At 37.5% G+C, this 13,904-nt stretch overlaps 1 protein-coding gene across 13 annotated transcripts in view; it reads left to right on the forward strand.

Moving 5' to 3' along the window:
- The window catches only part of TUT4 (terminal uridylyl transferase 4), a 116,868-nt gene extending 103,421 nt beyond the window's left edge, over window positions 1-13,447 (forward strand). For 2 of the 13 annotated variants that reach the window (XM_014844286.3, XM_070509917.1), the window contains 5 exons: window positions 506-729; window positions 1,753-1,853; window positions 5,986-6,433; window positions 11,197-11,355; window positions 12,801-13,447. In XM_014844286.3, the coding sequence (XP_014699772.2) occupies window positions 506-729; window positions 1,753-1,853; window positions 5,986-6,433; window positions 11,197-11,355; window positions 12,801-12,889 (1,021 nt within the window). In that variant the 3' untranslated portion in view covers window positions 12,890-13,447. Of the gene's footprint in view, window positions 1-505; window positions 730-1,752; window positions 1,854-5,985; window positions 6,434-11,196; window positions 11,356-12,711 lie in introns of all 13 variants that reach the window. The other 11 variants (XM_014844290.3, XM_070509921.1, XM_014844289.3 and 8 more) reach the window with 11 other exon arrangements.
- Window positions 13,448-13,904: the final 457 nt, after the last annotated feature.

The raw sequence follows: 13,904 nt of genomic DNA on the forward strand, positions 1-13,904 counted from the left end.
CATCCTATATAACCTCTGAAAATATATCTATGACATGTGTTCTCCTCTATTCTATATACTATGTTTAACAGGCCAGAAAAAAATCCCTTCTTTTGTCAAGTCTTGCCTAATATAAAGAGCTTAGAAGTTTTTAGACAGAACCAACTCGTAGTTTCTGTCACTGCTATTTACTGACTGTAAAATTTAGGCAAGACACTTATGCTCTCTAAGCCTCAGTTTCTTCCTCTGTAAAACAGAGATAATAAATACCAACCTCTAAGGATTGTTACAAGGTTAAAATTGACTTAAAAATTTTTTTAAATTTAATATTGTATTATAAAACTACTGAAATACCCAGTTTCTGCCATATGTGTAGGTGTGCTATAAATGTGAGTTCCTTTGCCTTCTAAAAGATGCATGAAACAATGGGCATGTTAGTCCCTTTACTGTGAGACTTTTGTATAGTTTAGTTTGTTCTGTGGCTCACTCAGTTTACAAGTCCCTAGCCCCACATTATTGGTATCAGCAGTTTATTATTTAGACTAAAGAAGAAAGACAGTGAAGAAGAGAAGGAGGGGAATGAAGAGGAGAAAGACTCCCGAGACCTTCTTGACCCCCGAGACCTCCACGACACTCGCGACTTTAGAGACCCCAGAGACCTCAGATGTTTCATATGTGGAGATGCGGGACATGTACGAAGGGAATGCCCAGAAGTCAAGCTGGCCCGTCAGAGGAATAGCAGTGTGGCAGGTAAATAGAAAAGGCCAAAAATAGTTTCTGGTAGTAATAAAGTCATTTATGTTGTTGTCATTCTAAGGACCCTGATTCCTTTCTTGTCCAAACCTAGCTGTGTGATTTTGGACCTTATCATTCCTTTCTTTCTTTCTTTTTTTTTGAGGAAGATTAGCCCTGAGCTAACATCCGCTGCCAATCCTCCTCTTTTTGCTGAGGAAAACTGGCCCTGAGCTAACATCCATGCCCATCTTCCTCTACTTTATATGTGGGATGCCTACCACAGCTGGCTTGCCAAGTGGTGCCATGTCCGTACCCGGGATCCAAACCAGCAAACCCCGGGCCGCCAAAGCGGAACGTGCGAACTTAACTGCTGTGCCACCGAGCTGGTCCCTTGGACCTTATAATTTCTTAAAGAGAGAAAATTAGACAGTCAAGCTTTTACTTTGAACAGTACTTGGTCTTAGCAGTCTGTTGTATTCAAGCAACTCTCTGAGTCACACTCTTTATTTCTCTCAATATCAAAAGTTAATAGAAGTTAACTTTTTTTCTCCCAAAAGTTAATGAGAGGATTTTTTTTTCTGGGAATATCTAAGAGAAATTTTATCTCTTTTCACTGCTGTTATGACAGGGAAATCTCTTCCTGTTATGTTTCATAAGGAATTTTAAGAATTAGAAATCCACATGAGAGTTTATTGAAAGAAAAAAATACGTTTTAGAAGTGTTGATTTCCAGTTGTTCAGATTCTTCTTGCAGAAGGTATTTTTTTGTATAAATACCTTTTCCTCTTTAAAAAGGCAGTATGTCGTTTGCTCTTGTTTCCAGGACCATTGTAATTTTTTTAATGATCCTCAGGATTGAAAAATGGCTTTAAAAAAAAATTAGTTGTTACGAGTCCTTCACTATAATCATAAGTTAAAAGTCCAAGTTTATAAGATCTTAGAGATTTGAGACTCTTTTACAGAAGAAGGGAATTTATTGATTGTTGTTTCTCTGCTATTTTCTTTATCTGTTGATTTTCTTTCTGATGTCTTCTCTTAGCAGCCCAGCTGGTCCGCAACCTTGTAAATGCCCAACAGGTGGCTGGTTCAGCCCAGCAGCAGGGTGATCAGTGTGTAAGGACTAGACAGTCCTCAGAATGTGTAAGTACTCTGCCTGCAAATAGTTTAATCTTGGCAGGAAGATAGCACTATCTTTGGTTGGTGATAGGGTTGATCTTTCAGACTGGCAAATGCAATCTTCCAGATTACACAGTGCTTTGTAAAGGTGCCATTGCTAGGCACATAAGATAGAATGAGCATTACTTTTGGAGTAATGTAGATCTGGGCAAGCCACTTAACTTCAGAGAGGCTCCATCCTTTTTGTGAAATAAGATAACTGCCTAATAAGGTTGTTGCTTGGATTGAAATAAGGTAATGACTTTGAGGTTTCAGGCTTTGCCTTGTGGAGTTTATCAGTACCATTAATAAAAATAGACACAAAAATTCAAATGTATTTTGGTTTTGGTACTGTTAAGGCAATTATGTGTATGGTATTTCACTTCCTTGAAACTTCTCATAGCTGATATATAGTGAAATATACCCTGTAAAAGACAGAGTATCAAATTAGAATTCAGATTCACAAGTTTCATATTAATTTTTCTGAGTTTCTCTTAACTTTTTTTCTAAATCTGTACTCATCTTGTACTTCTTAAATTAATTAGTTCATTATTAGTTGAATGCTTACTCTAAGCCTGACACTGTGCTTCAGTGCTTCACACTTATCAAATTTAATCCTTTGGCCATGTGAAGAGGTAGGTATTAGTGTGATCAAACTTTACAAATTGGGAAGCTGAGAGTAAGAGGAATTAAAAGATTCAAACCCAGGTCTGTGTAGCTTCAAAGCTATTATAACTATTAAACATGCTATATTTGATGTGGTCTATGTTTTCGAAAAAATTCTTCAAGCATTTGAAGAACAGTAGTAGGGAAAGTCTTAGAAAAACATTTAGGAGCCCACCAACCCCACCCCAAACATTTGTATACCTACTTTGGGCCTGGACATTTTCATAAATGTTATGTAACAACAGTAATCTTAGCTAACATTTGTTGAATGCTATGTGCTATATGTGCATTCTTTCTTCCTGTTTCTTATTATAAAATATTTTTAAAATATTGAAAAAGTATAGAAAATAATGAACATCCATATACTACTGCCAGGTTTTAACAGTTCTTAACATATTATTATTTTGATTTATTAAAAAATTACCCACAATTGACAACACTTATACATTTGTCTTGGATGCTGTTCCTGTCTTAAACCTTCCTGCCATTCCTTCTTGCTACTAAAATGTGCTGCTATCCTGAATTTGGTGTTTGTATTTTCCATTTGTATTGTGTAGTTACTCTTCACAAAAACCTATGAGGTAGATTCTGTTATTATTTATACTTTATAAATAAAAGTAAAAATAAGTATAAAGTATACATTTTTATACTTAACTGAGGTTTAAGTTTCTTGCCTGAGGTCAGCAGACACTTGGAACCAGTACTTGAACCCTTAGGCTCTGTCTCCAAAACTTATGTTCTAACCGCGTTCTTATACTGCCCCCAGCTTTCATCCTCTGCTTCTGGCACTCACTTTTCCCTCACCTGAGATTTGAGTAAGGTTCTGTCTAATGCACATTGGTATTCTGATGTCTCACACAGCACTTGAACCTCAGCATGTCCAGAATGTAGCTTATATTTCTCTCCAACTCCCTAAACATGCCTCTTCTTCCTGTGTTCTCCATCCCATTGGAGGATCTCACTATCCATCTAGTTTCCAGACTACTCCCTCTCCCTCAACCCCCACATCGAGTCACCAAGTCTTGTTTCTACCTGTAAAAAATAGCTCACAGCCATTTGCTTCCCTCTGTTCTTATGTTTCCCTAGCCTAAGCTACCATCGTCTCAGACTACTGTGTTATAGCAGCCTTTTAATCAATCTTTCTCTTTCTTTTTTTAATATTCTCTATTTCATTCCTATTAAGCCAGAATAATTTTTCTAAAATGCAGATTGATCATGTTCCTGACCTGTTTAAACCCTTCAGTGGTTTCCCAGTGCCCTCAGGATGGAGTCTAAACTACAAGCCTATAGGACCCTTCATCATCTTACCCCTAATTAGTTTTTCAGCTTCAGATCTGCCATTCCCCTGCCCTTGTACTCCATTAATATTAAACTTCTTTGAGATTCCAATTACAGACGGTCCCTGACTTATGATGGTTTGACTTACAATTTTTTGATTTTACAGTGATGCAAAAGTGATACACATTCAGTAGAAACTGTTTTTCGAATTTTGAACTTTGATCTTTTCCCAAGCTAGTGATATGCCATACAATACTCTCTTGTGATGCTGGGCAGCAGCAGTGAGCCACAGCTCCCAGTCAGCCATGTGATCACGAGGGTAAACAACTGATACAGTTAGAACTGTTTTGTACCTGTATGACCATTTTGTTTTTCACTTTCAGTACAGTATTCAGTCAATTACATGAGATATTCAACATTTTGTTCTAAAATATGCTTTGTGTTAGATGATTTTGCCCAACTGTAGACTAATGTAAGTCTGAGCATGTTTAAGGTAGGCTAGGCTAAGCTATGATGTTTGGTGGGTTAGGTGTATTAAATGCATTTTCAACTTAATGATATTTTTGACTTATGATGGGTTTATTGGGACATAACCCCATTGTAAGTCAAGGAAAATCTGTACTTAAAGCCATGTGTCTTTGTGTCTGTGGACATTCAATCATGTTGTTCCCTCTGCCTTAAAACACTCTTCCCTTCCCTTTATCCCTTGCCTCTTTTATCAGACTGGTCTCTGTTTACCCTTGAGTCTCAGCTTAAAGTCACTTCTTCTGGGAAGCTGTCCTTGATTTCTACTTTCTTTCGTCTTACCTTCCCTGCTTCTCCCAAAGTGGGTTCAGGTATTCCTGCTCTGGCATATCATTATACAGTCATGCGGTACTTAACAGTGGAGATACCTTCTGAGAAATGTGTTCTTAGGTGATTTCATCATTGTGCAAACATCAGAGTGTCCTGAAGGGGAACAAAATTTGCCACCGCAAAGTGTATCTCTTTAACATGAGGATTATTTTAGGCTGATTATTTTTAAGGAAAAAAAAGACTCAAAGTTTTTCTTGTTACATTTCCCTTAACTGCCTAAAAGAATTCAGATTAAAAACATGTGTCTCAGGAAGCAAGCTATCACCTTAGCATAACATGAACTACGTGGTAGATAGGGAGTAAAAGAGAAAAGTCTGTCTGTTGGACTCTCTCTGTGATCTTCTGTTTCTGTGTGGCCAAACATTTGTTTTCCACTTGTTTGCTCCTTTTCACCAATCTGTGAATTGTCTGTCTTTCCTCTGAGGTCCTTGACTCTCCCTACCCCCAGCATCTTTTTTGTTTAGCTAAGGATGGTATTTAACGTGAGGGCTTTGGCCATTTTTGGCGAGTTATTTGGTTTTCCTAGGTTTCTCCCATGTGTACGTGTTATCAAACTTTTGTTTGTTTTTCTCCTGTTAATCTGTCTCATATCAATTTAATTCTTAGGTCAGTTAGAAGAACCTAGAAGGGTAAAGGAAAGTTTCCTCTCCTACAGTACTTTATGCAAACCTAGATGGTATAGCCTACTACACACCTAGGCTATATAATACTAATCTTATGGGACCATTGTTGTATATGTAGTTCGTTGTTGACTGAGGTGTCATTATGTGGTACATGACTACACTGTACATTATACATTCTTTATCATAGTAATCATTGTACTTTATTGTGATCGCTTATGTAATCTTTATCTGCTTCTCCTCCTTTTCCCCATAAACTTTAAGCTCTATGAGGGTGTATATGTTAGTATTGTATTTTTAATACCTAGAATAATGCTCAGTATATAATTAACTCTCAGTAAATACTTGTTGAGGGACTGAATGAAAGTGACTGTGAGATGTGTGGATGTAAGTTTCTAGTTACAATTGGAGATGTGGGTTCTACATAATGGGAATGATGTCTAGGCTCTCTCTTCTTTAGACAGTGGAAGGCTTATGAGGTAGTACCGATGTGAGAGAGAGTTTGAGAACTTTGGGAAAAATTCTACCTTTATGTAAAATGAGGTTCTATTATTACTTGTTATTATGCACATCACAGGGTTCTGTTTATAATGTTGTAATAGAATAACTCCATAATTTTGCATTTTGATAATCTCTGCTTTTATAAAATTAAAGTGTTTGTAAACTAATTTTAAAATGTATCTTTTTTTTCTCTGCAGTCTGATTCACCATCTTATTCTCCTCAGCCCCAGCCATTTCCACAGAGCTCTTCTCAGTCAGCTTCCATTACCCAGCCTCCATCCCAGCCAGGATCCCAACCTAAGCTTGGCCCCCCTCAGCAGGGAGCCCAGACTCCCCATCAAGTTCAGATGCCTATGTATAACTTTCCCCAGTCTCCACCAGCTCAATATTCTCCCATGCACAATATGGGATTGTTGCCAATGCATCCCCTCCAGATCCCTGCCCCATCCTGGCCTATCCATGGCCCAGTGATCCACTCTGCACCAGGCAGTGCCCCCAGCAATATTGGTCTGAATGATCCCAGCATCATCTTTGCACAACCTGCTGCCAGACCTGTGGCGATCCCTAGCTCGTCTCATGATGGACACTGGCCTCGTACTGTGACTCCAAATTCCCTGGTGAACAATGGTACAGTGGGGAATTCGGGTAACATTTCCTTTTCTTCTTTTGTATCTGTCTGTAGAAAGGATGGGTGATTGGAATTATTGGTTCAACCTGGGGAAATAAATATGAGGAAAAGGATGGCAAGCAATATTTGTGAAGGAGCAGTATAGGATTAGATAAAAGCAAAGATATGGTCTGTGGATTCAGACTGCCTGGATTTGAAACCTGGCTGTGTCATTTATAATGTGGCATTGGGCAGTTGCGTAATCTCTTTGTGCATTGGTTTCATCTGTAAAATAGGAGTATTAATAGCATCTAACTCATGGGGATGTTGTGAATATTAAATGAGGTTATATAAATATGTTAGTTATTATTTTGTTATTAATTTAAATTTTCACTGCAATCCTGCTCAGTGTAGACATTGTTAGCACTTACTTTATAGTTGAGGAAATTGAAGGGTTAAGTAATTTAACTATCATGCTGTCATAATTAATCATAGTAGATCCAAGATTTAAACCAATTTCCTTCTTCAAAACCTGTGCCTCTTTGTGCTAGACTCTTACTACCTCCCAGTAAGGAGCAGTTCTTTAAAAAGAAAAAGATATTTGTAGTACTTTGTAACATTAAGAAATAATAGTTTTTTCTGAGATCTTAGTAATACATTTTCATTATATATCGTTTGAAAAAGAACAAGAACATCATCCATACTCTCAATTCCTAGACATAACTGCTAAGTAATATTTTGGTGTATTACCATCCAGTCATTTTTTTATATTTGCATATTTAAAAATAGTTGACATGTGCCATAAATTTAGTTTTATATCCAGCTTTTTAGTGATAATTATTTTTATTTTAAAAACTCTGTTATGGAAATTTTGAAATGTACACAAAAGGTGAGAGTAAGGTATAATGAACCCCCCTCATTGCGCATCTTGATAACTGTTATCAGTATTTGCTTTTATCTGACCCCTTCACCCCATTTGAAGAAAAATTTGACTCGAGTATTTAATCAAATCTCAGACATTGGATCAGATTCGTTTATAAACTCGGTTTGTATCTCTTGAGAAAAATCACACTACCGTTACGATACCCAGTATTATCTAATACCCAGTCCTTGTTCTTTTTTTCCTTTTTCTCTAAAATTAGTGTTGATTTATTTGAATGAAGATTCAAAGAAAGCCCATATATTATATGTGGTTGTTATATCTCTGAATTTGTAGTAGTTCCCCTGTACTATTTTTTTCCCCGATATTATCTACTTATTGAAGAAAGATTCTGGTGTTGGCTGATTATATCTTTGTGGCATTAACACATGCTTCTGTCCCTGCAATTCCTCTAAACTGGTAGTTAGGTCCAGGGACTAGATTAGATTCAGGTTCTTCTTGTTGGCAAGAATCTTACTTCTTGGTTGGTCCTGTATGTTTCCTGTTCTCTCGCTTCAGAGGGAACTTACTGTCTGATTGTTCCTCTTTTAATGACTTAAGATTGATCAGTGAGTTAGATGATGCTACCCTTTCTATCCATTATAAAGTTCGTCATTAATTTTTACGTAATAGTTTTAGCTGCCATTGATAATTATTGCTGATGTCCATTATTTCACTAGGGTTTGTAAAATGGTGATTTTTTATTTACTATTTGTGATTCTTCTATAAAGAAGAACTTTTCTTTATTAACTTCTTGGTTATCCTGAAATATAGTTTGTATAGGAAATGTAGACTGGAAGTTTGATTCTTTCCCTTTATCAATTTTGAAAAGAATTTTAGTGATTATTTTAAGCAGAAGTATGCTATTCCTTAGAGCACTATGATGGGGGAGGTATTTCTGACCTCTTTTGGAAAAATACAGATAATGCATATTGCTGAGCAGAAATTCCAGAATGTGGAAACTCATTTAGATTTCCAAGATCAAAGGATATATGGCGTACATGGCCATTCTAATGTGGCCTCTGCTTCTCTCCTTCAACAAATATTTATTGTATATGTCTATGCCATGCACCATGATAGTCACTGAATTATATAACCATGAAGATAGAGCTGGTGTCTTGACCTTTGATATATTGGCTCAGTTTTTCCAGGTTTATGTCCTCCCTCTCCCACCTTTGGTTGATCTCTGTCTCAGCTTTGATATACTAAGTAGCATCCCACAAACACAACGTACTGCCCCATACCCCTGACTGCTTGCCTAAGTTGTTCCCTCTGCCTGGAATGTCCTCTCCATTACCTGTCCTGCTCACTCTCACCTCCTTCTGCTTTGCTCTTAAACTTGGCTCACTCATCCTCCGTTTTAAAATTAGATCACTTTCTTCAGGAAGCCTTTAACTCTTGCTGATTCCTCCAATTGTGTTAGATGTTCCTCCATGTTTCCTTGATATCCATATCATAACATGTTTTAATGTGTTGAAATTTCCTGTTTACTTGTCTGCATAACCCATTAGACTGAACTTTTAGAGGCTATGAATTATTTCTTGTCTGTCATTGTTTCCCTAGTGTCCAGTATAGTGCCTGATGTATGGTAGATACGTTAGTTGTATAATACATTATTATTATGTAATAAACTGTTGCTCAGTAAATATTTATTATTCGTTGGATGGGTGTACAAGTCTTAGTTAATATTACAGCTGAAGTTACTATTATGTTAAAAACGGAGGGACTGGATTGGGATGTATTAAAATAATAATAGTAGTTGTATTAGCGTAGGAGATTGTATGAGTTTTTTTTCCTGTTTTTGAAATTATCTTCAATGAGGTTATATTATTTCTATTATGAAAATATTTGGTTTTGAAAAATGCCCAGGGGAGATTGGAATACACTCTAAAAAAATACCATTTTATGTTAATACATCATTTCTCAATTGGTTAGGACCTCAATATGTATACCTAGTCTTGTTTACTTTTTGTAAACAGTGAGCCCTGCAGCTTCAGCTCTTAGTTGTAACTTGACTTTATGAACTTGCAGTGAACCAACTGCTTTGTTTTCCTGGTTAACTCCTTGGAAGACTGAGCTTGTAAGAATGCGGCTAGTATGGATTTTAGTTTTCTTTTCTTTTTTTTTTTTTGAGGAAGATTAGCCCTGAGCTAACTGCTGCCAATCCTCCTCTTTTTGCTGAGGAAGACTGGCCCTGAGCTATCATCCGTGCGCATCTTCCTCTACTTTATATGTGGGACGCCTACCACGGCATGGCATGCCAAGCGGTGCTGTGTCTGCACCCGGGTTCCGAACCGGCGAAGCCTGGGCCGCAGAGAAGCGAAATGTGCGAACTTAACCCCTGCGCCACTGGGCTAGCCCCTTGGATTTTAGTTTTCTTGCTCCCTACTCCTTCCTATCCTGTACCTCCTAATTTGAATTCCTGCTAGGAAATTTAGTTAATAAGGGCAGTGTTTTTCAAATTATTTCCTGCCACATTGTGACCCTGAATGAGAAAACACAACAAAAATGATCTAGAAGATTCAAGGGATAGTGCACTTTGAAAGATGTACTTAAAGGTACATCTTAAAGGGAAGTAGGTTGGTGGGGATGGTTTGCATAGAAATAATAGGACTCATTTTTTTCGAGTTTAGACTTATTTGCCAGAACTTGTAAGCCATTTTTTTTTTTTAATTCCTTAAAGATTGGCACATGAGCTAGCATCTGTTGCCAATCTTTTTTTTCTTCATTCTTCTCCTCAAAGCCCTCCAGTACATAGTTGTATATTATAGTTGTGAGTGCCTCTGTTTGTGCTATGTGGGATGCCGCCTCAGCATGGCCTGATGAGCGGTGCCGAGTCCGCGTCCAGGATCTGAACTGGCGAAACCCTGGGCCACTGAAGCAGAGCGTGTGAACTTAACCACTCGGCCATGGGGCCAGCCCCTGCAAGCCGTTTTATTTTTGTTATCTAATTTAATCCTTACAACAACCTGAGGTTCATAATTGAACCCTGGTAATTTTTGGAACTGGGATTTGAACTTAGACTTGTTTTGCTCCACAGCCAAAGTTCTCAACCATTACACCACAATACCTCAGCTTCTAATAAGATCTCCTTCTAGGCCAAGATATAATTGATTCTAGAATAGTTGGCATTGTCTTTAGGGTAAAATGTATGCTCCTTAATGATGCACTAAGGTTCTTTGAAATATAGATCCTACCTACCTGTCCAGCCTTTTCTCTTACCACTTCCTCCCTTCACTCTTGTTTCTAATTGCCAGTTGTTTTGCCGCTTCCCAAATTTGCTGTACTTTCCTGCCCCCTGGCTTTTGTACATGCTATTCCATCTGTCTAAAATGCCCTCTTACCCTATTATGTTAGGAAAACCTTTTCTATTCTTGAACAACTGGGTGAGCATCCTCATTAGAACACCTTCAACTGATCTGTTATAGTAATCACCACATCATTGTGTATGTCTTCTTCATAAATAATTTGAGCACAGTTACAGTGTTTGATTCTTTAAAAAAATTTTTTTGTGGGGGCCAGTGCCATGGCTGAGTGGTTGAGTTCGCACACTGTGCTTTGGCGGCCTGGGGTTTCGCTGGTTCAGATCCTGGGGGCGGACATGGCTCCGCTCATCAAGCCATGCTGAGGTGGCATCCCACATGCCACAACTAGAAGGACCCACAACTAAAAACATACAATGATGTACCGGGGGGCTGTGGGAGAAAAAGGAAAAATAAAACCTAAGAAAAAAATCAATAAATAAAAAATTTTGGTATCCTCTGATGTAACATAGCTCTTGGCCAGTGGGAGGTACTCAATAAATCTTTGTGGAATGCAGGAATATTTGAATGAACAAACCGATGTTTTAAAATATGTTTTTCTTTTCTTGTTGAAATGCAGAGCCAGGCTTTCCAGGACTGAATCCTCCAATTCCTTGGGAACATGCACCACGTCCCCATTTCCCTCTTGTCCCAGCTTCGTGGCCTTATGGTTTGCATCAAAACTTCATGCATCAGGGAAATGCCAGATTTCAGCCCAACAAACCTTTCTATAGTCAAGGTACCATTGCTTACAAATTTGTTAACAGGCTGGGTGTGTTTTGTTCTGGGACAAGGAACTTTTGTAAAGGCCAGGATCTGAGGTTGAAAATTCACGCATTTAGTACACACTTACTGAGAGAGCATGCAGAGTGTCAACTATGCTAGGTGCTTATTGATTAAGCAAGAGTTAAATAAAACCACTACACTTAATGCATATTTTATTAGGAGAGCCAAGCATGTAAAATAGACAAAAATAGGAGCATAGAGGAGTCAGTTAATGTTGCTCTAGTAGAGACAGCAGGATATGGACAACAGGGATCAAATCTTTTGACATTTGAAATAGATCTTGAAAGAGATACAAGATTTTTTTTCCCAGAGATTTTCTAGAGATTAGAGGGAAGGAGTATTCTTAGCTAAGGGAATATTTGCAAAGTCACTGAGTTTTGCTTGGCATAATGAGGGAAAAAGAAAAGAGAAAATAATAGGACTAGAGGAGGAAGTAAATTAGGGCAAGATGTGTAGGTGATGAGACTAGAGGAGGTAGGCTGACACCATACTCAGTTTAGTAAGCAGTAGGGATCTAAAGAACTTTTTGAGTCAGGTAGTGACATAGTCAAATTCGTTTAGTAAAATTAAGACTGGAGTGACATTAGGGATTCGTTATATTCTGTTGGTGCTGATGTACCAATAATGGCTTTGATCTAAGTAATGAATATCTAAGAAATGAACTAAGGAGAATTCTAAGGAACTTGCAGCATTTTATCTAGCTTACTTGCCTCAAGGATATCTCAATTCTAATTGGGAATGTCTGAGTGTGGCCTTCAGTTCTTGGTTAACCTAGGGGTTCAAAAAACTGGAGTCTGAGTTGTTATACTTAAACTAGGAGTTCCAGAAATTAAAGAAAGGCACTAAGGAAATGTTGACTAAATGAAATAATTTTAAGGGGAAGCCTGAGGTATGTATGAGTCTCAGGCTTAATACATTTAAGCTTTCCTAAACTATCCATGCACTTCTGGGTCATCCCTGTATTATAAAGTGGCAGAACCTGGTTATGGCTGGTTTCTTCTTGTGAGCAAAGAACTAGGGCTGATGGTAGTTGTTATTGCTCATATAAGCCATTTTAGGTGGGAAGAGTCTGAGATTCCTCCCTGGTGGGTTTGTTCCCCTTGATTCCTCCCTTCCACATCTCTCATTTGTCTCCTCTCTTTACCCACTTTTCCCTTCCCTTCCCCTCCCCCCAAATGTTTTGATATGCTTCGTCTCCTCTTTACTACATAAATAGAAAAAAAGAGAACTAGCTACAGGTTAATTCTAAGGGGTTATCAGGTAAATAGGCACAAGCCTTTCAGTTTCCTGTCTGTGTTGTGTCCAACAGACAGATGTGCCACCCGTCGGTGTAGAGAGCGTTGTCCCCACCCACCAAGAGGAAACGTGTCGGAGTAATGCGAGTCCATTTTCTTTCAGCTGGTCTACCGATGCACAGCACCCAGCCAATCCTCCTGTCTCAAGGGTATCCGTACCTCAATGTCAGTTACATTCAGCAGAAAAAGTGACATTTATTGGAAAGCAAAACAAATCAGGTCCTGATTTAAAATTTTAACACGTTTAGATAGCTTATTTAAATCCTAAGACTGTTTTTAAAGACTGTATTATTTGTATATAAATATGAACTATAGTTTTTACTAGTATCACCTAATTGAGTGATACAAATTTCATCTATTTTATTACCCTATTTTTAAGGGAATTTTATGTTTTGTTTAATCTTGATGACTTGTATAAAGAGAGAATTTAAAAAATTACATTCTTTATTTTCTATTAGCTGTATTCATACTTTGGTTTCTTCAGACTTTATATATATTGTTCTTAAGAATTAGGAAAGACTTTCATGTGTTTTAAATTTGTCACTTCTATTCTTTACAGAACCTTGTAGTGCCAAAAACTTTTTAAAAGGTAAAAAAAAATAATAAAATAAGACTACAACATGAAGATTCAGAATTTTTTCTTCTACATTCTTGTATATTGAAAATATTCAACTTGAACAGAAAGTTGCTTTTGTCTGTATTTGAAGTAATTCTATTTTAAGTTAATAAATCTTTTTGATAAGAGTCAAATTTGGTTAATTCATCTGGTTGTTTAGATGATGGAAATAAAATGTAACAATTCAGAGACTTGGTTTACTCTCAGTGAATATAATATTCTAAATCACAGACTTAGTTTTAGAGATCTAAGGATCTTGTAATGTCCTTTATTTTATTGGCTCTTCACAACGCTCACATGAAGTTGATAGAAGCAGATGCTATGTCCATTTTCTCATTGAGAAAACTGGGGTGCAAAACGAGAAAATGAATTCCAAAGGCAGCACACTTACATGTGGAAATAGAATTGAAACAGATCATTTGAAAGAGAGTTTTTAAACATGGATACTGGCAGAATGGAGGGAAGATAATTCTTATTTACTAAGGAACTAGTATGTGCCAGGCCATCCATTCTGAGTCCTGTACTACTTACTACCTGTAAAGCACTTACCAGGGTGGTGTTTACCAATAACGCTTGTGTCGGTAGCTATAG

Source organism: Equus asinus, chromosome 5 (genome assembly GCF_041296235.1).
Source record: "Equus asinus isolate D_3611 breed Donkey chromosome 5, EquAss-T2T_v2, whole genome shotgun sequence".
Classification (NCBI taxonomy): domain Eukaryota; kingdom Metazoa; phylum Chordata; class Mammalia; order Perissodactyla; family Equidae; genus Equus; species Equus asinus.